Genomic DNA, 27,158 nt, shown 5'->3' on the forward strand with positions numbered 1-27,158 from the left:
CCTACTAGCTGGGATCTGAGAAAGATAATCTATTCCAGTCTTCCACCTTCACACAGATTAGACTCATATTTCATCTTAATAAGAAGCCAAACAGAAACAAAATTTTATACTCTGAATGTCTTAAAACATAGATTTTTCAAAAAAGGAAAGATCCTCATTGAAACCAAATGACTGTCAATGACAATTTGTTTTTTGATAAAGTCATGTCACTTTGCATTATAAAAAAACAAAAAGTATCATTTCTTTGACCCAAGTTTAGATTAAAATCTCTGATTCTGAGGGGTATCTCAAATGTATGTCAACTATGACTATCCAAAGTAATGTGCAGAGCTGTAATATGAATAAAGACCTGGTGACTTTATTCCAATAATACTACAAACCAATTATTACATAAACATAAAACTTTTTATTATGTAAACATGTTCTCCAGATTTCATACTCTCTCGGTTAAACAGAGAGAACCAATACATATTGAAATTCTATTAACAGTAGGCTACGCTCAGTATACTCATGCCCTCTGAGCACAGTGACCATGAATAATCAGTGATGTGTGTTCTTAACTCTATTTCTATCCACTGTGATTGTTAGAATAATGCCTCTAAAATTTACATAAGTCAAAAAATAGGAGGGGGAAAATAAAAAGTTGTTAATCTTTCAAAATGTTTTTAATGCTTTCCAGAGACTCTATAAAAGCAAATTTTAATACAGATTGCTAATGAATTACATGCAGATGAGAACTATTAAGTACTAAAGAAATTAGTTGTTTTAATCTCAGAGAACTGTGAACTTAAGATTGTCCCTCATATGTCAAACATTATTAATCCACTTGTTTAAAAAAACTGAAAATTAGGTAACAATTAATGGGTATGGTTTTTAAAACAAAGAACAAGATGGCGACCTAGGTAAACACACTACTTGCCTCCTCCCACAACCACACCAAAATTACAACTGAAATACAGAACCACCATCATTCAGAACTGTCTGAAACCTGGCCGAATGGAAGTCCTACAACTAAGGATATGCGAAAGAAGCCACATTGAGACTGATAGAAGGGACTGGAGATGCTGGTCCCACAACCACATGCAGCAGATAAAAATTAGGAGGGATATTTTGGCTGCAAGGTCCCCCATTAAGAAAAGGGGTCCCAGCCCCACACGAGGCCCCAGCCCAGGGTTCCAGTGCCAGGAAGACAAGTCCCCATAACTTCCGGCTACAAAAACCAGCAGGAACTAAGGCTGAGAGAGACAGAGAGCTTCTGAAGTCCCAGGCAGCAGTTCCTCATAAAGGGCCTGCTCAAGGACCTACTTGGACTCACTCTGAGTTCCAGGGCTGGAACAGCGGCTTGAAAGGCACCAGACACATACAGGGAGAAACTGAGTTGTCAAATTGTTCCTCTGATGAACCCTCCACCTACAGGCCCAGTGGGCAGGCACAATATCTGAAACTCCATCAGCCTAGCTCACAGTGTGGGTCCTACGCTCGTGATTCCGAGTCCCCATCAACACCCAACTTGCAGGCCCACCGAAGCTGTTTCCAGTGGCTTTTCCATAAGAATGGCCTATCTTGCCCTGGCCAGATGACTCAGTTGGTTGGAACTCGACCCATATACCAAAGCATTGTGGGTTAGATCCCCAGTCAGGGCACATACCCACATTGTTGGTTCAATCCCTGGTTGGGGTATGTATGCAACACAACCCATTGATGTTTCCCACATAAATGTTTCTCTCCTTTCTCTCTCTCCCCCCATCCAACTCCTTCTTCTCTCTAAAATCAATAAACATATCCTTCGGTGAGGATTTTTTAAAAAGGCCTGTCTTGGCTCATGCTTCAGATTTTCCAAAAATCTCTCAAACAAGCAGCATGTGGCCTCAGCATGCCTCGTACCTCTCACTAAGTGGCCCCAGTTCTGGCACTAGCAGCAGCCAGGCTCGGTTTGCAGCTTAGCATTGCCTGGCACCTCCAAGCCCAGAACAAGTAGCAGCCATCTGCAAGTCCCTTTGCAGCTCATGCCGGGTAGCCTGGAGAACATAAGAGAGGCTGACCTTGACCTGTAACTCCTGAGAGGCCCCAGAGCCAGCACACCCAATGGACAGCTTCAGACCATGTCAAAGCACCACCACCCAACCACCTCCACAAGTGACACACTCAGGAAGTGGACTCAACAGGCACCACAGCTCCGCTGAAGTTAAGTCCTGCTCCATGGCATAGACCTCTGCAGAGCTGATCCTCCACAGTGGTCAGAGGTCAGTGGTTGGTGGCCAAGTCAGTCCTCGAAGTTGATCAGCCTGGGGGCAAATCCCTTCCACTGACATGCCAACAACAATCAAGGTTCAAGTACAACAAAAGGGTGTACAAGCCCACACAGGGGGTGAACCTCGAGTGCCCAGCTTCGGTGAGCAGGGAGGCTGTGCCACTGGACCCTACAGGACACCTACTGTATTAGGGCCACTCTACCAAGCCTGGGAGACATAGCAGCTCTACCTAACACATAAAAACAAATACAGGGAGGCTGCAAAAATGAGGAGACACAGAAACATGTCCCAAATGAAAATAACAGAAAATAACTCCCTAAGAAAAAAAACTAAATAAAATGGAGACAAGCAATCTACTAGATGCAGAGTTCAAAGCACAGGTTAAAAGGATACTCAATGAACTTAGAGAACCTCAACCACATAAAAAAGGAACAGCCAGCAATGAAGGATACTCTAACTGAAATATAGAATAATTTACAGGGAATCAACAGTAGAGTAGGTGAAGCCAAGAATCAAAACAGCCAACTTGGCATATGAGAAAGCATAATACACCCAATCAGAATAGGAAAAAAAAAGAATCCAAAAAAATTAGCATCATGTTAGGAAGCCTCTGGACAATTTCAAGCATACCAACATTTGCAATGGGGGTGGTAGAAGGAGAAGAGAAAGAAAATGAAAACATATTTGAAAAATAATGACAGAAAAATTCCCTAATTTTGTGAAAGCAATAAGAGGTCTAGCCAGGCCAAGTCCAGCAAGTATTAATATAGCAAGAACAGTTTGAATGACATCAATGTAACCTTGCAGCCAAGAAGAGAGGACTGGAACACGCATACGTGAACAATGACTTCTTAATTGTACCAGTTAGTGGGGGTAGTAGACACCTTTGAGTGAGCATGTGTACCATGTGGCCATCACATTCAAAATGACTAAGTGAGCAGAGCAACAGGTCTGCATCAAATCTGCATCAAATTTTGCATTAATCTTGAGCATTCCTCGGTGGAAACTATTCAGATGATTCAGAAGGCATTAGGGGACGACGCAATGACTGCAGAACAAATAAAAGTGTGGAACAAACACTTCAAAGGTGGTTGAGAATCTGCTGCAAGTGATCCACATTCTAAAAGGCCTGCGACAAGCAAAACACCTGAGAATGTTGAATGTGTATGTGCTGCAATCAACAAAAATCAGAGACTGACAATGCGAGAACTAGAAGCTGATCTGGAGATTCCAAAAACTACTGTGTCCAAGATTTTGATGCAGGATCTTGGCATGAAACATGTCATGGCAAAATTCGTTCTGCAGCTTCTGCTACCAGAGCAAAGAAATGTTGTGCTACAGTTGGGAGAACTGTGTGAGGTCCCAAGGTGCCTACTTTGAAGGGGATTGAGACATCATTATCCTATGTGCAAGGTTTCTTGTATCTTCTTCAACAAATGTCTCTACTTTTCATAGTACATGGCTGGATACTTTCTGCAGAGACCTCATAGTCATACAGGTTCAGGAAGCGCAGAGAGTCCCAAATAAGATAAACCAAAGAGGCCCATACCAAGACACATCATAATTAAAATGCCAGCGACTTCTGGCCAAGATAGAGGCCTAGGCAGACAAACTGTGTCTCCCTCCACAACTGAGAAGGAATACAACTACCTCAAAACCAGAGACAACCAGAAGTTCAAGAAAATCGAGATGCATGGAAGTCCAACAAACAAAGATATAAAGAAGAAATAGTCGCCGGCCAAGATGAGGCCTAGACTGACACGCTCCATCTCCCTCCACAACTAAGAAGGAATACATCTACCGCAAAACCAGAAATAACCAGAAGTTCCAGAAAATAAAGCTACATGGAAGTCCAACATATGAAGTTATAAATCAATGGTGCTCATCCGGACGGGTAGGAGGGGCAAAGCTGGGGTGGAGAGGTCAAGCTGTGCTGGTGACAGCAGCAGCAACGACAGAGGCAGAACAGCAGTAAGCACAGACACCCGTATTTAGGGGGAGGCGAGAAGCTCCTGGGGAACGCCCCCGGCTGCAGACCAGACCCATCAGCTTGCGATTCCAATGCCGGGGAAGGCAGACCTCCATTGCCTCAAACTGTGAAGGCTGGAGGGGGTGGGGATGGAGAAAGAAGCTCCCAGTCTCTCAGCAGAGTGTAAATGGCAAGAATCCATCTTAGTCCCCTGCCCCCATACAAAACGCCACAGCTTGGTGAGAAGGGTCCCCTGGTTGTGACGAGTGCACAGGGCTCCGCCACCTATAGCGTAGGAGGTGTGACAGCCCAGGAAGCAAAGGTAAACACAAAACTGTCAGGATGCCACAGATCATGATATGAGATCCTGGTGACGCAGCTGACCAGCCAGCAAATATCGGATCTAACAGATCAGCAGATAGGAAATCTTTCTGAGACACAGTTTAGAGCTTTGGTTATAAAAATGCTTACAGATCTAACAGCAGATCTTAAACAAGACGGGGAAGAAATGAAGGCTAGTCCTGCTGAAATGAACGAAAACACATATGAAACAAGTGGTCAGGGAGAGAAAACCAGGGATCAAATCAACAAATTGGAACATAGGGAAGGAACAAACAGTCAACCAGTACAGAAAGAGGAAACGAAAAGTGAGGAAAATGAGGAGAGGCTCAGAAACCTATGGGACAGCTATAAGCTGGCCAACATCCAAATCATAGGGTTGCCAGAAGGTGAAAAAGAACTAGAAATTGAAAAATTATGTGAAAAAATAATGAAGCAGAACTTCCCTAACTTGGGGAAGGAAATAGACTTACAGGCCCAGGAACCACAGAGAGTTCCAGAAAAAACTGGACCCAAGGAGAACCACACCAAGACACATTATAATTAAAATGTCAAAAATTAAGGCTAAAGAGAGAATCTTAAAAGAAGCAAGAGAGAAGAAGAGAATTACGTACAAAGGGGTCCCAATAAGACTATCAGCTGATTTCTCAAAAGAAACTCTGCAGGCAAGAAGGGACTGGCAAAAAATATTGAAAGTAATGAAAATCAAAAACCTACAACCACGAATACTTTATCCAGCGAAGCTGTCATTCAGAATAGAAGGGCAGAGAAAGTGCTTCCAGGACAAAGTAAAACTGAAGGAGTTCATCAGATCCAAACCACTGTTATATGAGATGTTAAAGGGACTTTTTTAGGGGAAAGAGGATCAAAACTATGAACATTAAAATGAAAATTGTATCACAACAACCAACAACAGAAGCTAGGGAACTGAAATAAAGGCAAACGAAGTAGGCAACAAGAGTGGGAAAAGAATTATAGATATGGGGAACATATTGGGGGAAGGTCAGTGGGGACAGGGAAGGGGGAAAGGGAGGGAGATGGTACAGGAATTAGGAAGCATAGTAGGAGGGAATGGAGCAGAGAGCAAGATGTTGAGAAGAACTATATGCACAACCAATGGGCATGGACTAAGAGAGGGAACAACTAGAGGGGAGGTTGTTACTAAGTGGAGGGGAACAAAGGGAAAGGAAATTGGGACAACTGTAAAAGCATAATCAATAAAGCATATTTAAAAAAAGAAGAAGAAATACTCATCCAGACAGGTAGGAGGGGCAGAGCCAGGGTGGAGAGGATGTGGTGTGGTGGCGGCAGCGGCGGCTACGGCAGCTACGGCGGTGGTGGCGGCAGGCTGGCAGAAAGCACAATCACACATTCTAAAAAGTCAAGTGGGACACCTGGGGAGCGCTCCCAGCACCAGACCAGACCGCACAGCTCATGGTCTCAGCACCAGGAAAAATAAAGCTTCATTGCTTCTGACTGTGTAAAACATTGAGAGCTGGGGTGGAGGAAGAAACTGTCCGTCTCTCAGCAGAGTCTGCTTGCTTAAAGGGTCCCCACAGTCCTATAACATCCACAGACCCACCCACTCAGGGAATGACGGCCAGGGCAACAGCTAGAGGTGCCAGTCTCCTACAGAAGTGGAAGAAGTGCCTAGAAAAGGGGCGAGTGCTGAGCAAGCGGCATTGTTCCCTCTCAGACCCCTCCCCCGCATAGAGCGCCACAACGTGGTGAAAACAGGTTGCCCTGTACTGACGAATCCCTAAGGCTCCACCTCTCACAACAGAGGCAAACAATACCTAAGACACAGAGGCAAACAAACACAGGAGTCTGTCAAGATGAGGAGACAGGGAAGTATGGCCCAAAGAGGGAATGGATCAAGGTTCCAGTGGGAGAACTAAGTGATGAGGAGATAGCCAACCTAACATATGAAAAGTTCAAAACACTGGTGATAAAGATGCTCATAAGCTTAACAGATATGCTTAAATTCACCAAATGCATAAGGAAAGAAATGAAGGCTATGCTAAATGAAACGAAGGAAAATCTACACAAAACCAATGGTGAAGGGAAGGAAACCGGAGTTCAAATCAATGGTCTGGAACACAAGAAAGAAAAAACCAGTCAACCAGTACAGAATGAGGAAACAAGAATTGAAAAAAATGAGGAGGCTTAGGAACCTCTGGGACAACTTTAAATATGACAACATCCAAACCATAAGGGTGCCAGAAAGAGAAAAGGAAGAGCAAGAAACTGAAAACCTATGTGAAAAAAAGTGAAGAAAAACTTCCCAAATTTGGCGAAGGAAATACACACAAGTCCAGGAAGCACAGAGTCCCAAACAAGCTAGACCCAAGGAGGACCACACCAAGACACATCATAAAATGCCAAAGCCTCAAGATAAGAGAGAACCTTAAAAACAGCAAGAGAAAAGCAAGAGAGTTACCTACAAAGGGGGACCTATAGAACTATCAGTTGATTTCTCAAAAGAAACTTTACAGGCAAGAAGGGACTGGCAGGAAGTATTCAAGGTGATGAAAAGCAAGTTTACTGTATCCAGCACCGCCATCACATTTAGAATGGAAGGGCAGATGAAGTGCTTCTCAGACAAGGTAAAGCTAAAGAAGTTCATCATCACCAAGCTGTTACTATATGAAATGTTAAAGGGACTTACTTAAGAAAAAGAAGATCAAAATTATGAACATTAAAATGACAACAAACTCACAACTATCAACAACTGAATCTAAAAAATAAAAATAAAATCCAACTAAGCAAACCAGAATAGGAAAAAAATCAAAGCTATGGGGATCATTTGGATCAGCTGGGAGGGGGAATGGGGAGAAATGGGGAAATGGTGCAGGGACTAAGAAGCATAATTGGTTGGTACAAAATAGACGGGGGGGGCAGATAAGAATAATATAGGAAGGGGTGAAGCCAAAGAACTTACATACACAACAATGGACATGAACTAAAGGGGATGGGACTGCTGGAGGGAAGGGGGATACTGGGAAGAGGGGAGAAAAAAAAAAAGTGGGACTACTGTAACTACATAATCAATAAAATATACTTAAAATAATAATAATAATAATAATTAAAATGCCAAAGATTAAAGAAAAAGAGAGAATCCTAAAAGCAGCAAAAGAAAAGCAGTTATTTACCTACAAGGGAGCTCCCATAAGACTGCCAGCTGATTTCTCAAAAGGAACTTTACAGGCCAGAAGGGAGTGGCAATAAATAATCAGGGACTGCTAGAGGGAGTGAGGTGCTGGGCAGGAGGGAGCAAAGGGAAAAGAAATTGGGACAACTGTAACAGCATAATCAATAAAAGATGCAAAAAAAAAATTCAGTGAGAAAAAGCAAGGACCTACAACCAAGATTACTACTCAGAAAAGCTATCATTTAGAATCAAAGGACAGATAAAGAGCTTCCCAGACAAGAAAAAGCTAGTTCATCACTATGAAACCAGTATTACATGAAATGTTAAGAGTCTTCTTTAAGAAGAAAACAATGATCAAAAATATGAACAATAAAATGGCAATAAATAGCTATCTATCAAGAATTGAATTTAAAAAACAAAATAAGTGAACAAGCAAAACAGAAACAGACTCACAGATACAGAGATCATTTTGAAGGTTGCCAGATGGAATGCGGGTTGAGGGAACAGGTGAAAAAGGTGAAGGGATTAAGAAGCACAAATTGGTCCTGGCTCAGTGGATTGAGGGCCGGCCTGCAGACCAAAAGGTTGCTGGTACAATTCCTGGTAAGGGCACATACCTGGGTTGCAGGCCAGGTCCCCAGGTGGGGGCATCCAAAAGGCAACCACACATTGATGTTTCTCTTCCTCTCTTTCTCCCTCCCTTCCCCTCTCTCTAAAAATAGATAAATAAAATCTTTAAAAAAAAAAGAAAAAATACTGAAACCTTCTCAGTCTTTTAGGATTATAAAACATTTCTCCTTCCCTCATACTTTATCACCATATTCCTAAAAGCCTAATTATAACAGTTCCTTTTACCTAGTACATTATGCCCAGCTATCAAGAAAAAATGACAAGACTTTTTAAAAGACAAAAAACACAGCTGAAAAAGAGAAAGCAATCATTAAAATCAGACCAGGAATCTAATTAATATGGTAAAAGCTCTAATGGATAAAGCAGAGAGCATGCAAAAACAGATGAGCAATGTGAGGAGGGAGAATAAAGTTCTAAGAAATACTAGAGATCAAAAACACTAACAGAAATGAACAATATTTTAATGGGCTTATCAAAAGACTGAACATGGCTAAGGAAAGAATCTCTATAATTCAGGATATGTGAATCATATGTCCACAAAAAGACTTGTACAGAATATCCACAGTAGCTTTATTCATAATGGCCAAAACTGGAAACAGACCTAGATGCCCACCAACAAAAGAATGGGTAAACATACTGCGTTATACTGACACAATGGAACACTACTCAGCAATAAAAATGAACAAACTTGACATACATAACACAGATGAATCTCACAGACATTATGTTAAGTGAATGAAGCCAGACCCTAAATAGAGTATGTATCAGAGAATCCCATTTATATAAAGTACAGGACCCGGAAAACTAATCTATGATACTATAAACCAAAATAGTGGTTGCCCTGGGTGGAAGAAAGGATAGGCTAGGAGGAGGAACCAAGGAATTTTCTGGGGTTAAAGGAAATGTTTTATATCTTCAGTATGTAAAGCAGATCACCTGGAATCCACTTACTCTCTTCATGGAAGGGGACATGGAAACAGCCCCATAAGTGCCTAGTCTAACCTCCTTGGCACCTAGACCTCTAAAAAAACAAACTACTTTCTAAGAAGAAGAGACTGTATCTCTGAAATGCCCTTAGCAGGATGTCCCTGGCTAAAGAACTAGTTACAGTGGAGAGAACCCAAGAGTTATTGATTTATGAGGCAGAGGTCCCTGGAGAATGTTACATATGGCTAAAGATTTAAGGGCTAAAGATTGAGTCAAATTACCCACAGTCAATGACTTCATTGTGTAATTTCATTATGCAGGAAAGCCTTGATTTAAAAAACAAAAACTCAGCATGAAGTTTTAGGGAACTCCAGACTGGTAAACAAGCAAGAGACACCCCAGTCCCCTACCCTCTACCCCACCTCTACCACCCCTCATAACTTCCCCTATACATCTCTTCCTTTTACTTGGCTGTTCCTGAGTCCAGTCTTTACAATAAAACTATAATCATAAATATAGCACTTTCCTGAGTTTTGTGAGTTGTTTTAACAAATTATCGAAAGGGGTGGGGGGCAGCCATAGGATCTCTCATTTATAGTCAGCCAGGCAAAAGTGTGGTAGCCTCGGGACCTGATCAGAGATGGGTGTTTGGAGTGGCTTCTTGTGAGCCTGAGTCTTTAACTTGTGGTGTCTGGACTAACTCCTGATATTTAGTGTCAAAAAATGAATTGTAGGGCCCTGGCTAGTGTGTCTCAGAGGACTGAGTGCCAGCCTGTAAACTGAAAGGTCGCTCGTTGGATTCCTAGTCAGGGCACACGCCTGGCTTGTGGACCAGGCCCAGCTGGGGGGGCGAGGGGGTGTGAGAGGCAACCAATGGATATTTCTCTCGCACATCAATGTTTCTCTCTCCCTCTCTTTCTCCTTCCCTTTCCCTCTCTCTAAAAATAAATAATCTTTTAAAAATTATTTAAAAAATGAATTACAGAACATCCAGTTGATACTGGAGAATTAGTGCAGGAATAATGCATCTGGTGTCAGAAAAACTACATTTGGGGAATCGGCAGGAGAAAGCTGCCCTGATTCTAAGCAAAACCTGAAACCTAACTACCATAAAAAGAAACATGCGCATGAAAATAAAGGAGCCTGTTCAGCTACACGAGGATGCAAATTAAGTAATTTTTATCAAGCAAAATGCAATGTATGGACATAAATGGGATTCTGATTGGAAGAAACCAACCATAAAAGGACATTTATTGAACAACATGGGAAATCTGAACACTGAGGTACCAGATAATATTAAGGAATTATTGTTAATTTTTAAGTATGAATATTATGATTGTATCTTTTCTGAAGTTATTTTCTATTAGAGATATATACAAAAGCATATACAATAAAATACTACCAATGAGACTTGTTTTAAAATAACTCAGGAGGGTTTCTATTTTTTTAGAGACTGCCCATATGTTTAACACTTGCAAAAACTGTTAAGAATTGAAAACTCTTTTTGGAATGTTTGAAAATTTTCATAGTTAAAAGTTTTTGAAAGAACATAAGAGAAAATGTAAATGAAAAATTATTAATCTTTTAAACATCCAATGAAATACCAAGATGATTAGTCTGGAGTATTGAAAAAAATCACCTGTAAACAAATATAAAATAAGGAGGAGGGAATGAAAGGAGAACGGACAGAACATTTAACAAATACAAGGAGATGAATACACGGATTTCCCAGATGGTCACTCTTCACCTTACTTAAGTCACTGAAAATACCATACCTGCAGCTCCTGGGCAGTCTGTTCAAGTTTCAATGCTAATGCCCTGTAACTTTCGAGAAGGCCCTCCTTCTCTGTTTTAAGCTTTTCATTTTCTTCAATCAGTTTCTGGTCCTGTTTAATTTTTGCGAGGCTAACATTAGATCCCAAATTAAAGTCACCAACAGCCAAACATTCCCTGTTAAAAACAATTCACTCATTTTAAAAACCAAACTGCATAAGGTTGACAGAAATCAGAAACCTAAACTAAATTATCTTAGGCTTTTTATACCATAATATGTCTTAAAGTTAATTTTGGAAGCTAATCTAAAACCTTTACATACTTCAACACTAGAAAATATTTTAATGCAAACTAGATTTATAACTGAAGTCATACTTTAGAAACAGTGCTTCCAACTCTCAAACAAAATATATTCTGACTTCCTCAAAGCAATTATCAACTCCAGCAAATACAATAAAAAGCACTCCCTATCAGTTTTTTCCAATCCCTCCTCCCCATCAGCCCCACTCCATTTGACAGTTTAGTTCCTAAAGCACTGGTAAAATCCCAACAAATAGCTACATCACCTAACATGTGGCATCGTGACTTGGATCATGATAAAGAATCATTTCATACTTACTAACATCAAATGTGGCTTTCTGCTTCAATGTATGATTCAAAATTATCTAAAAAATTAACTCCTTTTGAAATAATCAAATTCCATCACAATAAGTTTTCAGAGGAATAATGAAGAGCCCCTTTTTTCATAAAAAGAAAGGCAATTTCCTGAAATTCATTAAAATACTTCTAAAGCCACAGGAAAAACTTCAAAGCTTATTTAAAAATCTAGCTGTCCCCGAGTAATTCAGATTTGGGGGTAGATTCTATTTTTGGTAAACATATTCAAGAGAGCTGGCATGTTTATGACCCAGCATCCATTTTTGGGTACATAAATCCAAAACACTAATCCAAAAGACTTTATGCACCACTATGTTCATTGCAGCAGTAATTACAATAGCCAAGATATGGAAGCAACCCAAGTGCCCATCAACAGAAGATTAGATTTTTTAACATATTTTATTGTTATTCTATTCCAGTTCTCCCAATTTTCTCCCTTTGCCCTCCTATGCCCAGTAGAAGAGTAGATTTTAAAAGTTGTGGTACATATATACAATGGATTATTACTCAGTCATTAAAAAATGAATGAAATTTTACCATTTGTGACGGCATGAATGGACCTAGAGGATATTATGCTAAGTGAAATAAGTCAGTCAGAGGAAGACAAACACCATATGATTTCCCTTATATGTGGAATCTAAAGAACAAAATCCATGTCAATAATTGAATCTAAAAACAAAGTAAACAAACAAAATGAAACAGACTCACAGATATACAGAACAGACTAATGGTTGCCAGAGGGGAGGGGGTTTAGGGGACTGGGTGAAAAAAGGTGAAGGGATTAGAAAGTACAAACTGGCAGTTACAAAACAGTCATGGGGATGTAAAGTACAGCACAGGGAATATACTCAGTAATACTGTATACAGTAACTATGCATGGTGCCCGGGGGAACTATCAGGGGAACACTGTAAAATTGTCTAACCATGCTATAAACCTAAAACTAATACAAAATAATGTTGAATGTAAACTGTAATTGAAAAAATCTTTTTAAGAATTTTTTTTAAGAGTTGGCATGATGAGTTGGTATATGGACTTTAAACAATAACAGGAATGATTTTTCTTTCAAAATGGCTTTTAATAAAAGCATTATTGCTAAACAAGAGAATAATAATACATGTTTGAGAAAAACAGAAATAATCAGTATTATTCCTCAAAATCACTGACATAACTGAGGACCCCCAGAACATAAGCCTCTATGACAAGGGCTGCTGCCATGAATTAAAAAGAGGTAAGACTAAAAAGTCCACCACAGACTTACTTTGGAAATGTCCCATGATTTCCTGCACCATTTTCATCCTTTAAGTCAACAGTCTGCCTCCCGCTTATTTGCACCTTCGGCCTGTTGAAGGGTGGCTGGTTTGATCTGTGTCCCCACAAAGGAATGGGGCTTTTGAGGTTCCTGAGAGCAAGCTGGCCAGGATCCAATTTTTCCTCACAGGTGTTAGTGCTGGAAATGAGTTTGCATCTTTCTGCAAATCCTTTCTTAGCCACCTCTTCCCCTATATCCACAGTGCCATACTCAGCCTGAGCAATAAGTGTTCCATCTTGATAGGTTGCTTTAATTCTCATTTTTATCTCCTTTTCAAAAATCAAGCTCCCCAAAAATGTTCTGCCCTAAGAAAGACAGAGGAAAAAAAAACATTAGCCAGCTACAACATATTTTTCTTCAATTATTTTGTTTCCACCCAGTTTTCCCAACGATCATATTTATTCATTCTCAAATCTCTATAAAAAAGTGGTCTTACCTTGTTATGCAAGTATACTTCCATATGTGTACGAAGATATTCCAATTACATACTTGCTGAAGTAGAGCTAATACCTGTATAGGCACCCATATTTATAAATTTTTGAATATGTATCAATTAAATTCCCTCAAATAATTTTTTTAAACCAAGCAAATTATGTTGAGCATTTTGACCCCAACCAAATACAATAGTGTCCTCAGAAGCTACAGCATATAAAAATAAATTTTGGTACCTAGAAAAAGCACTAAAATTCAACAAAACTTTAAAAAACATTTTAAAGGCAGAATCAGGTACTCTGGTTTTAAAGACAAACAAGCTGAAGCAAAAAACAGAAACTAAGATCACAAAATATCAACATTTTTTAAAATCAACAAATTGAAATTACAGAATATGAGATATTAGAAATTTCTAAATTCAAAACCCTCTTATACTAAATTTTGTTTAAGGGCATAACTACTGTACAACTGGCATATGAGTAGCCACATAAATAATGATGTACTTGCTAACTTTCAATTATTGATTATCCATCCTGTGCACTAAGTACAGATATATCTACAACGTATCTTAAATTGGAAGATATCTTGATATTTAACTTTAATAAGAACCTGCTTACAGTTCAAGGACATTAAATTTCCTAAAATTACTTTGACACACTTTAATCATCCAGACAGAACCCTGAACTTGAAATACAGTATAATTAAATTGTAAGACTACCCCTGAAATTACCAGATGCCTTCTATAATTAAGTTACTAACCCAAAATGTAATGGAAATTAATACAAACTAGAATCTAGATTAGCAGAACATCACTGCCAATTACCACATCAAACAGTATGAGCCTCTGTCAAAATAATAAAATCTGATTAATTTACAAATATGAGGTATTTACAACCAGGACTAGGTTAAAGGTCATTTTACTTAAATACTCTCTCAAAAGCCAAAGAAGACAGAATAATTAAAATTATATTTATCATTTTCTTCACCATATAAGAGATTCTCCTTTTAAGCTTTCACAAAAGAAACTATTCATATTTATTATATAAACTATACATGCATATACCACTTTTATATGAATATCAAGATATTTACCTAACAAAAGATGAGCACATAGTATTATATAACTGCTGTTGAATTATTTCTATAATCCCTATTTTTCACTTATTTATAGACTTTTATATTAAAGAAAATTAGTGTAATTTAACTTCACTTATATTTTCCTTCAAGCACAAAGTTTTACTGCCATAAACAAAAAATATTTAAAATTTGTGACTTGCCTGATCAAACTGGGTAACTTCTTGGCCAGAAGGAATCTGTAGTCCCCAAAGTCTATACTTTTTGGCAACACTAGAAAACTGCAGCTCCAAAGGTATCTCAACTATATCAGATCGATTTAGAATTTCAGTATTTCCATAGTCAATGTATCTCACCAGACACTGGAAGTAAAAAAAGTGAAACAAATACTAACATGGAACTAAGATTAAATATATCAAAGAAAATCACCAATTTGCTGCTTTCTATCAACTACCTATAAATCAAAATAGCATTTCACCTCAAACTGACAAACAAGATCTCCAGCAATATCCTCAAAATAAGGAAAAAATCCATAGTCCATGAGAACCCAGTGAGTTCTGTATTTGGTACCAAACAGTACTATTTCCAACAGTAACATTCATTTTGGCTTTTTTTTTAAACTGGTGTTAAATAAACATAAATCTAGAAAGCTTATGCCCCTCTCCCACCTGGAATGTTAAAACCAATCAATATAATTAAATTCAAGTTGAAAAGAAAAGCAAAGTTATCAAACTTCCCGTGATAAAATTAAACATACTCCAGCCCTCACAGGCATGGCTCAGTAGGTTGGGCATCACTCTGCACACCAGAAAGTCACCAGTTCGGTTTCCTGGCAGGGCATATGCCTGGGTTGTGAGCCAGGTCCCTGGTTGGGAGTGTGCAAGAGGCAACCCATCAATTTCTCTCACACATCGATGCTTCTCTCCCTATCATTCTCCCTTTCTTCCCCTCTCTCTAAAAATAGTAATAATAAAATAAAATAAAAATAAAATATTTTTTAAAAACACACTCCAGCTATTGGACCTTAGAAATGAATCAAATTCACCTTTACCTCAAGTTCCGTATCTGTTTAAAAAGAAAAATAGTTAATCACAAGGTCAAAGGTCATCTTGCCCCTTAATTTAAAGTTATATCCAAATCAAAAGCAAATGCAAAATATCATCTATAGTTGTCAAATTATGGCAAAAAGGTATTAGAAAGGTCTATTTCATTAAGATAATTACCTTTGACAGTAATAAAACATGAGATTGTTTTAAAAACAATATTTGAAACATTACTCAAATTGTTTCAGCTGAGCATCTCCTTATTAAACCAAGAAAAATATTTACAAAATATATATATAAAATATTTTAAATCCTAGAAAACTACCATTAAATAAAACAGTAAAGGAAAGCCTGCAGAAATGCTTTTATACAAATTGCAATGTGCAATTGCCACTAAACAGCTATCCAGAATCTCTGCTCCCATTAAAAATCTCCCACAGATTCAAAAAAAAATAGCTAAAACAAAATTCATCACATTTAACCAAGGCAGGAGAAAGCTGCAAGCCAATCTTCATTATTAACAATATGCACATCTACTAAGTGAAAGATAAACATAACTTCAGGATCAATGTTATTTTCCTACTTAATCTTAATAGAATGAATTTTTAAAAGTTGCTCAGCAAGAATCGAATACAATTATTGAGAACTGCGGTACCAAAAACCAACTAGTCACCAAAAATTACTCTTGGACAATCTGGAGTGATTATATATGACAACTTAAATTCAGAAAAATATTCCTGAATCTGGCTTGGATTTTTTTTTTAAGATTTTATTTATTTTTAAAGAGGGGAAGGGAGGGAGAAAGAGAGGACACCTGGCCTACAACCCAAGCATGTGCCCTGACTGGGAATCGAACCAGTGATCCTTTAGTTCACAGGCCGGCACTCAATCCACTAAGCCACACCAGCCAGTACTGACCTGGATTTTGTAAGCAATTCGTTCCTTTTGTACTCACCAGGAAAAAAAAAAAAAAAGCATATGTTTTAATCAATTAATAAGTTCACTGAACCAGATTTTATTACTAGTATGAATAAGCAATGAAGGGATAAATAAGCATCAAATTTTAGAACCAGAATAAATATTCCTCAGGGGAAAAAAACTGAACACTTATTCCTGCCTTTTCATCACTGACGATTTTCTGTACTTTGCATCTGTACCAACATTTATCTTCAGAAAATAATCCACCATAAATCTACAAAGAGAAAATAAAAGTAAAATTATTTGGAATTCTAATGAATCAAAGCATGCTAAGTATATCAGTATAGCGGTTAGCACTTACTAAGCACTTACGCTGTATGTCAATAAGTACTTTATATATAATTTATTTTATTCTTACAATGACCCTATGAGGCAGGTACTTTGTTTTCACCATTATACACCTAAAGTCATAAGCTAGTAAGCAGGAGAACCAGGATTCAAACTGAAGCAATCTGACTACAGAGTCTATTATGCTCTTTTGCCTCTCCAAAAAACATGGGGGGAGGGGATAAAAAACAGACAACTCTAAAAGGTGCCATAAATTAGTGTTTTCATATTCAGAGACATTTGCACCATGTTCATTGCAGTTATTATTTACGATAGCCAATACTATATAGAAGCAACCTAGTTGTCCATCAGTACATGAATAAAGAAAATGTGGCACATATATACAATGGAATATTACTGAGCCATAAAAAAGAATGAAATCTTGCCATTTACAACAACATGAATGAACCTAGAGGGTATTATGCCAAGTGAAATAAGTCAGAGAAAGACAAATACCATATGATTTTACTTATATGTGGAATATTAAAATTCAAAATGAACAAATAAACCAGGAACAGACTCACAGATACAGAGGAAAAACTGACAGTTGTGAGATGAGGGGAAATGGGAAAAGAGGGTGAAGGGGATTAAAAAGTGCAAACTTCCAGTTATAAAATAACTAAGTCATGGTGATGTAATAATGTACAGCTCAGGAAATATAGTCAGTAATATCGTAATAACTTTATACAGTGACAGTTATAAAACTCAGCTGTGGTGATCACTTCATAAGCAATGTTCAATGGCTATGTTGTATATCTGAAATTAATATTGTATGTCAACTATACTTCAGTTTTTTAAAAAGGCACAAGCATCAGACTTGAAATCACTCTGTTTTAATGTATGAACACTTATTTGATCAAACTGATTGCTCCTAAAACATAAACATTCCAAGCACATGTCAGCCACTTAAGTCTAATTCTCAGCTATGGGGGGGTATCCATATGTCCTACCAGCCAAAAAAGGTTGTTCTATTTCTTACTTTGTATATAAGAAATTTAAAGTTATTAAGTGGATAAAATTGAATCAGAAAATATCCTTAATACCAAAGTTTCATTTACTTTAATATTTTAATTTAATAAACAAAGAGAAAAATTTACATAGTGCATGTTAATTTCTCAACCTCAGCACCAGTGACATTTGAGACAGGATAATTCTGTGCAGGGCAGGGAGTCAGGCAGTGGTGGGGTCGGGGGCAGTTGTTGGTTGTTCTATCCCTTGCAGGATGTTTAGCAACATCCCTCCGGCCTCTACCTACAACATACCAGTAACACTCCCTCCAGTTTTGACAACCAAAAAGGTCTCCGCACACTGCCAAATGTCTCCTGGGAGTGGGGAATACAAAATCACCACAGGCTGATAACCACTTTAAATCATTCATTCCCCATGGGAAAAATATCCCCAAGGGAGTTAAAACTGGCTCTTGGGCATTGAGAAGGCATCGTAGGTATTACAATGGTTTGTAACTCTCCAAAGTTCAACCTTATCTGACAACCTAAACAGATACACAGTATATATCTGCGGTGTTCAAGTTTCTTGGGGGAAAGAGACCCATTAAAGGGAAAATGCCTTAAAAGGGAATAATTAAAAAATGGTTGAGGAACACCCTTAAGTCACAGGGTAAAATTAATTTTAAGTGTATCACTCTAAACTGAAACAAATTCACAGATTTTAAAGCAAAAGGAATAGAGAGTAAAACTTAAAAATCCTCAATTCCCCAAAGCAATAAAGTATAAATCAATTCAAACACACAAATAAATATCTAACAAAGCAAATGCTACGAAGAATAGGTGTGTTCAGCTGGTACTTGATTCTGGTTCCCTCAGCTAACATTCAACTGGAGGGCAAGAGTGAGCACAAACAGCACGGGGGCATGGCACCCGCTCCCAGCCACCTTACTTCATTTTTCAGCAAGCAAACCAGGTTTAAGAGCAGAAACAGCTGATATCTACAGCCCTACCCAATTTCAAACTCTACAAAATGTCATATTATCTTTAGTTAAGACTTTATAATAATACAGTAATAAACAATTGGAATAAGGCAAGCGGCAGAAATGGTGTATCACTGCATCCCACTCTAGGTAAGAATGGGGACTTGTATCCAGAAATAGAGCTGGGACCCAACCAACTTGAATCTTAAGTTACCATAAATACAAGTCCATCCCAAACAGATTTACTTGTCTTTAGAACATAGACCCATTAGACCTGGTCCCAATCTTCTCTTACAATTCAACTATTCATAGCCCATGACCTGCCCACATGGTGAGAGAAAGAGAACCAGTCAATCACTAAGGAACTTACAAAGTATACTTATTTCATGGGTAATCAGAGATGACTGAGTAATCATATATGAGTCTATTATTGAAATTTGTTTTAATTTTTCATTAAGCAAGTAATTTATTGTGCATTCATAGAGAAAAGGCAGGTGTCTTAATTTTTAACAGTATTGAACACAGTCAGACTACGAGGATGCTTTAAAAAAAAAAAACACCTAAAAACTTTACAAATTGCATTTCCTTATCCATTCTGATGCTCAACTCCAAGCTACATTGCTCCCTTCCTTCTAAATTTCTTCTTTTACACATTTTTATATATGCTACTGGGGTTTTAATTATTTTAAAATAAAACCAAAACATGCACATTAGAAGAAAATCCAAGTATAGCGAGAAGGGTAAAGAATAACACTTCCTTCCCAACACTCTTCAACATGCACCTCCTGAAAATAATTTTACATTTACACTAATGTTCCATATACAATAGGATATATGTTTATTCACTTTTCTTTACACAAATGGGCTCATTATACATAAACTATTTTGAATCTAATTCCATATCAAAATACAGGGACCTAACCTACCTCCCCCATTTAAATATCCAGGGCTTAGAACTGGGTAAGACAGGCAAGGCACCCAGCATGCAAAAGGTACCAATGCTTCACTTGCATAGCGAGTGCCTCCTTAAATTTCACACAAGGACTCTATTTTGTTTATCAATGTAAACTCAGTGCTTTAACACAGTGCCTGGTACACAGCAGACAGTCCATAAGCATTTTAGAAACAATAAACTTAATATGACTACAGTTTATATATATATTCTAACATTTTGTCTCTTCCTTTCAAATATGTCAAAAATTTCAAAAGCTATAAAATTTAAGATACTGAAAAGATTAATATGACAGATAGGATAATTATATCCAAGAATATGGCTCGCCTTCTTTGGATCAAGATTTCCAAAAACTGAGTTGGCACGAGGGCAAACTTCAGACAGTGAGCAACCAATCTTCACAATATCCTGGTTTCTACTGATACTCTAGAAGGAAAAATAGATATAAAATTCAGTAAAACACTATTTGATAGTGTTATACAATTAAGTGTTCAACTAAGCATACTTGAGGATTTTGGAGCATTAGAAATTAAATCAAATCCTTAGGTCACTATTTTTTCATAATTCAAGTGAGTTCTTTATAAGAAATGGGACTAGGCTACAGAAAATTTTTACTTTCCAAAGAATTAAAATTACTTGGAATTCAAACCAAGATAACAAATATCATTACATCATATGAAGAGGTAACTTTAAACAACAGTCTATGGATTTTACTTTAGATCAAATTCTAATTGCTCAAGATGGATAGCATGTTTTGCTCTAATGATGAGTCTTCTCACATTGTTGTTGTGTAAAGAAAACATGTAAAAATAATTTCACAATGTATACATTCCTCTGTACACGAATACTGTAATCTTGTTAATAAATTCATTTCTCACAGGGTCATGGATTAACAACCTGAAACTACTTTATGTATATACTAGGAATTGCACAAATAAGTATAATAAATGTATTGTAAATAATGCAAGTAGGGAGAATGAAATTAAAATTAAAGAAGGCTAAATAAACACACAGTGTTAGATGAGAACTGGAAGGTATCAGAATGAACTCATCATATGTATGTATCTACATTATACACTTGTGTGCATTCATGCATATGAGACACACACAGATAGAAATATAGATGTGTATGTGAGTAGGTTTTTACATATGTATCTTTCTTAGCGCTGTCTGCTGAGAAGACGTAGAAGCAATGACACTGCAGTAGCAATAAGCACACCTACGGTCCAGATCTTGGTTCTGAACACCATTCTCCAATAAAAGGAACCAGGGTTCCTTGGAGAGTGGTTGATTCCAGAGCTAGGAAAGGGAAATAAAAGATGATTCTGTAATATTTGGTCATGCCAGAAAGTAAAGAAATGCTGGAAAAAAATGGGGATATGTTTTGTTTTTTTAAGATTTTATTTATTTTTAGAGAGAGGGGAAGGGAGGGAGAAAAAGAGGGAGAGAAACATTAATGTTTGGTTGCCTCTTGCACACCCGCCATTGGGGACCTGGCCCACAACCCAGGCATGTGCCCTGACTGGGAATCAAACAAGCAACACTTCAGTTCACAGGTCAGCACTCAATCCACTGAGCCATACCAGCCAGGGCAGGGATATGTTTAAAGGACACAACAGACAATGTGAATAATCCCCTAATGACCAAAGCTGCAACAAATTAAACTACAAAATAAATAATGATAGCATTGGATTAAATCCCATGGACTAAATACCCACTGTCCATACTAATATAAATAATCAAATAAACCAATAGAATCCCAATTAATAAATGTAGAAGAAATGAGCCCTGACCGGTGTGGCTCAGTTGGTGGGGCATCATCCTGCAGAGCGAAAAGGTCACCGGTTCAATTCCTGGTCAGCGCACATGCCTGGGTTGCAGGCCCAGTCCCCAGTTGGGGCGCATGCAGGAGGCGACCAGTCAATGTTTCTCTCACGCACTTATGTTTCTCTCCCTTTCTCCCTCCCTTCCCTTCTCTCTAAAAATAAATAAAATCTTTAAAAAATAAAATAAAATAAATGTAGAAGGCATGTAGTAAGCATCATATAAATAATAAAATATGTGGGTAAAAAGTTGGAGAGAAACAAGATTAGTCTCAATATAGCTCCCTCTAAAATATTTATGAATTACAAAAGGAAAGACAGCAACTTTTCAGTGAAGAAACCCAGCAGTTACCCCATAACCAAGTGGATCAAGGTTAACATCAATAATAAGATATATCAACACTGCAAATCCCCAATATGATGCACTGAACAGGACACAAAAGCACTTCTGCAATATTACTGCCAATCTATGAGAAACCATCAAACAAATTCAGACTGAGGGATACTCTATAAAATAACTGACCAGAACTCATACAAATGTCAAAGTCATTAAAGACAATGATAAAGGAACCAACTTTCCTAAGTCTAAAGTTATTTCAAAATGAAGTTAAAAATATATATGTTCTTTAAAAATGTATCAACAAAATATTCAGTAAGGTTAGAAAGAACATGATTCTCTCTGATGACTGAAACACTGAAAGAGTAGTTCCAAGGACACCATAATGAATATCAATATCACTGTACAGTAAAAAGGGGAACTGAATTTACACTGACCCCATGACACATTCAAAGTAGCCTTTATGAATAAAGCCCTGAAATTACCTAGGTTCAGAATACACCAAAATAGTCTACATAATTAGATTTTATAACAATGCAGATTGAATTAAAACTCTTTCAAATAAAAGGTGGAGATCCAACCATTGTTAATATAACCAGAATGGTTTGTGCAACATCACTGTAACCTGGCAGCCAAGGAGGGTGGACTGGAATGTGCATGTGTGAACAATGACAACTTCACTGTACTAGTCAGTGGGGGCTTCAGATGCCACTGAGTGAGCATGTGTCCTGTGTGGCTGTAGCTTTCAAAATGACTAAATGAGCAGAGCAACATCAAATGTTGTGTTAAGCTTAAACATTCCTCCGTGGAAACTATTCGGATGACTCAGAAGGCTTTTAGGGACAATGCAATGAGTGCAGCGCAAGTAGAAGTGTGGCACAGACACTACAAAGATGGTCGAGAATCTATTCAAAATCATCCATGTTCTGGAAGGCCTATGACAAGCAGAACACCTGAGAATGCTGAACGTGTCCTGGATACAGTTAACAACGATCAGTGACTGACAGTGTAAGAACTAGAAGCTGATCTGGGGATTCCAAAAACAACTGTGTCCGAAATTTTGACGCAGGACCTTGGCACAAAACGTATTGTGGCAAAATTTGTTCCACAGATTCTGCTACCAGAGCAGAAGGAACATCGTACTGCAGTCACTAATGACTTCATTCATTGGTTCTTGAGGAACCAAATTTCCTCAAAAAGATCATAACCAGAGATGAATGGTGGGTCTACGGCTGTGATCTTGAAACTAAGGAAGGCCCAGTGGTCCAAATGGAAGTTGCTAGTTCTCCACTCCCCAAGAAGGCATGACTACGTTGCAGCAAGGTCAAGACCATATTAAGTGTGTTTTTTTGATTGGGAAGATGTTGTCCATCACAAGTACGCCACTCTGGGCCAAACAATTCATAAGGAGTACATTGGTTGAAAGACACAATACAAAGAAAATGGCCACAGCTGTGGGCAACTGGTGATTGGCACCTTCACATCACAGCAATGCACCTGCTCATGCATCAAATCTCGTGCAGTTTTTGGCAAAACATCAAATTACCCAGGTAGCTCAGCCCCCTTACAGCCCAGATTTGGCACCCTGCAACTTCTGGCTTTTCCCAAAACTAAAATCACCTTTCAAAGGGAAGAGATTTCAGACCGTCGATGAGATTCCGGGGCAGCTGGTGGTGATTCCAAGGACTGTGAGAGGTCCCAAGGTGCCTACTTTGAAGGGGACTGAGGTGTCACTATCTTATGTACAAGGTTTCTGATATCTTCTTCAATAAATGTCTCTATTTTCCATAGTACGTGGCTGAATACTTTCTGGACAGACCTCAAGCCTTAAACTATTTATTATCTTATCTTTTACAGAAAAAAGTTTGCTGACACCAGATTTCAAAAACTTAACATGAAAAAAGAAAAATATCTTAACATAGTTGTGGTTACATTCTAAAATGACATTTTGGGTGTTTTAAGTTAAATAAAACATTTATTAATATTGATTTCACTTGTTTCTCCTTCCTTTTCTAATCTGTCTGAATTTTAAATTAATTATATGGTACACATATTTCTACTGGACAGCATTGGTCTAAAAAATCTTATTTAAGCTAATAAATGCTGTTCCTATATAATGAACTTAAACATAATTTATCATCCAACCTGGGACATTGTTGCAAGTGACACAGATGCTATTAATACAATGGGCATAGAACCAGAACATGTGGGCACTTAAGAAATGTACACATAAACAGAGACGCAAATTTGCCCCAAGTTCTCTGTGAATAGCACCCTTATTCAATGTGTTTTCCATACATATTTAAGAACTCTGGGTTAATCACATTCTTCTACAACTTTCTTCTCATAAATTCTATTTTCCATATTTCCAATTCACTCCACCCCCCAACAAAAAGGAGTTCTCATGCTGTGGAAGTATAGAGAAATGTCATTCCCTTCCCTCCATGTGTAGTTCACTAAATTAGAAATTAGTGAGCACTTATGTTCATTAGAGGGATTCACTATCTTAAATTCTGGAACACATGCACTTTGGTGCCTTGCTTGTCTTTAACCCCGAGTCAACATTTCAGACTTGAAGCTTGGCAATAGTGATGTTTCATTACTGCTTCCAATTTTGTGATGACAAAAATACTGTATTTCCAACCCAAAATTAAGCCTTTATAAAAAATGAGTAAGACTATTAAACTAAGTATAATCTTTTAAGAAACAGTCTTATAAAATATCGCTAGATGGAGCTGTAACTTCACAAATAAAAATTTCTCTGAACCTTCAGTAATTTACGCAGCCTAGATCACTAATGTTAAATTGAACATAATTCTGAAACCACAATTGCATTCTTGTTTTCTTACACTCAGTTTACTATGAACATGACACTCATGACTCGGGTACTAAGTTCCAGCTTTAGCCATTAGTCTTCTAATGCGTGTGTTAAATAGTTGTCAATAAAAATCAGAAATTGAGAATGACAATTTTATTTTTGTTTTCATTGGGAATACCTGCGTTAGTAGAGGAAGGGATGGGAGAGGAAATCAATCAGACTGCTATTTACCTGGGCCCAAAATGTTACCGCATCTTCCACATGACTTCCAACCACATCTTCAACTAAAATCAAATCACAATGCAAAGAAAATTAGAAATCATCAAGATCATCTAGCTTTTACATCCAAAAATCATTTTTAGTGTCAGTACCTTTATTGTAATGTGTCTCTTCATCCATTTGTAAAACTTCTGAAAAACTAAAACAATGCAATTAGGTTTGAATTAGGTTCTAATAATGTTCATTAACAGTGAATAAAGACTAAACGTAATGTTCAAATTCATATAAGTATGTTTTGCCCTAAATAAAGTTATCAAAATTCAAACTCTATATTAAAAAACCTGAAAAATATCTGTTCAATAATTAATTCTTTTATTTTAGTATATAGTATTCTGCAATTCATTATATACAAACAACATCTTTGAGGGACTTCCAGCCAAGATGGAGGCCTAGACAGATATGCTGCATCTCCCTCCACAACTAAGAAGGGATACAACTACCTCAAAACTAGAAACAACCAGAAGTTCCAGAAAATCAAAGTGCATGGACGTCCAGCAAACAAAGATATAAAGAAGAAATACTCATCCAGACAAGTAGGAGGGGAGGAGCTGGGGCAGAGAGGACACGGCGTGGTGATGGCAGCAGCGGCAGCAGGCCAGCAGAAAATAGTCATTTTAAAAAGTCGAGAGGAACACCTGGGGAGCACTCCCAGCATCAGACCAGATTGCACAGCTCACAGTTCCAGCACTGGGGACAATAAAGCCTCATTGCTCCTGACTGTGCAGACCAGTGGGGGTTGGGACAGAGGAAGAAACAGCCAGTCTCTCAGCAGAGTCCTCTTGTTAAAAGGGCCCCCCACAGTCCTAGAACGTCCGCAGACCCACCCACTCTAGGAACAACGGCCAGGGCAGCAGCTAGAGGTGTGCCAGTCTGGTGCGGAAGTGGGAGAGGTGCCTGGAAAAGGGACAAGTGTTGAGCAAGCAGCATCGTTCCCTCTCAGACCCCTCCCCCACATAAAGCGCCACAACATGGTGAAACAGGTCGCCCTGTACTGACAAATCCCTAAGGCTCCGCCCCTTACAACAGAGACAAACAATACCTAAGACATAGAGGCAAACAAACACAGGAGTCTGTCAAGATTAAGAGACAGGGAAGTATAGCCCAAAAGAGGGAATGGATCAAGGTTCCAGTGGGAGAACTAAGCAATGAGGAGATAGCCAACCTAACAGATGCAGAGTTTAAAACACTGGTGATAAAGATGCTCACATACTTGACAGATATGCTTAAGTATGACAAACGCATAAGAGAAGAAGTGAAGGCTATACTAAGTGAAACGAAGGAAAATCCACACAAAACCAATGGTGAAGAGAAGGAAACCAGGGTTCAAATCAATGATTTGGAACATAAGGAAGAAATAAACAGTCAACCAGTACAGAATGAGGAAAGAACAATTGAAGAAAATGAGGAGGCTTAGGAACCTCTGGGACAACTTTAAACATGCCAATATCCAAATCATAGGGGCGCAAGAAGAAGAGGAAGAGCAAGAAATTGAAAGCTTATGTGAAAAAATAATGAAGGAAAACTTCCCAAATTTGGCGAAGAAAACAGACACACAAGTCCAGGAAGCACAGAGTCCCAAACAAGCTAGACCCAAGGAGGACCACACCAAGACACATCATAATTAAAATGCCAAAGGTGCAAGATAAAAGAGAACCTTAAAAGCAGCAAGAAAAAAGCAGAGTTACCTACAAAGGGGTGCTATAAGACTATCACCTGATTTCTCAAAAGAAACTTTGCAGGCAAGAAGTATTCAAGGTAATGAAAAGCAAAGACCTACAATCAAGAGTCTCTATACAGCAAAGCTATCATCTAGAATAGAAGGGCAGATAAAGTGCTTCCCAGACAAGGTGAAGCTAAAGGAGTTTATCATCACCAAGCTGTTATTATATGAAATGTTAAAGGGACTTATTTAAGAAAAAGAATATCAACAATATGAACATTAAAATGACAACAAACTCACAACTATCAACAACTGAATCTAAAAAGTAAAAACAAAAACAAACTAAGCAAACCACCAGAGCAGGAACAGAATCTTAAGTGTGGGGACCATTTGGAGGGTTATCAGCTGGGAGGGGGAAGGGGGAGAAATGGGGAAATGGTGCAGGGGTCAAGAAGCATAATCGGCTTGTACAAAATAGACAAGGGGACGTTAAGAATAAC

At 38.2% G+C, this 27,158-nt stretch overlaps 1 protein-coding gene across 1 annotated transcript in view; it reads right to left on the minus strand.

Annotated features, from left to right (window-relative positions):
- Positions 1–27,158, minus strand: part of STK31 (serine/threonine kinase 31) — a 72,093-nt gene that overhangs the window by 43,185 nt on the left and 1,750 nt on the right. The window contains 7 exon segments of the mRNA XM_090287801.1: positions 11,044–11,218; positions 12,958–13,313; positions 14,718–14,876; positions 16,675–16,749; positions 20,069–20,167; positions 24,951–25,003; positions 25,091–25,137. Of these exon segments, the coding sequence (XP_090143927.1) occupies positions 11,044–11,218; positions 12,958–13,313; positions 14,718–14,876; positions 16,675–16,749; positions 20,069–20,167; positions 24,951–25,003; positions 25,091–25,137 (964 nt within the window).

Source organism: Furipterus horrens, unplaced genomic scaffold (assembly GCF_987537825.1).
Source record: "Furipterus horrens unplaced genomic scaffold, mFurHor1.1.pri manual_scaffold_9, whole genome shotgun sequence".
Classification (NCBI taxonomy): Eukaryota; Metazoa; Chordata; class Mammalia; order Chiroptera; family Furipteridae; genus Furipterus; species Furipterus horrens.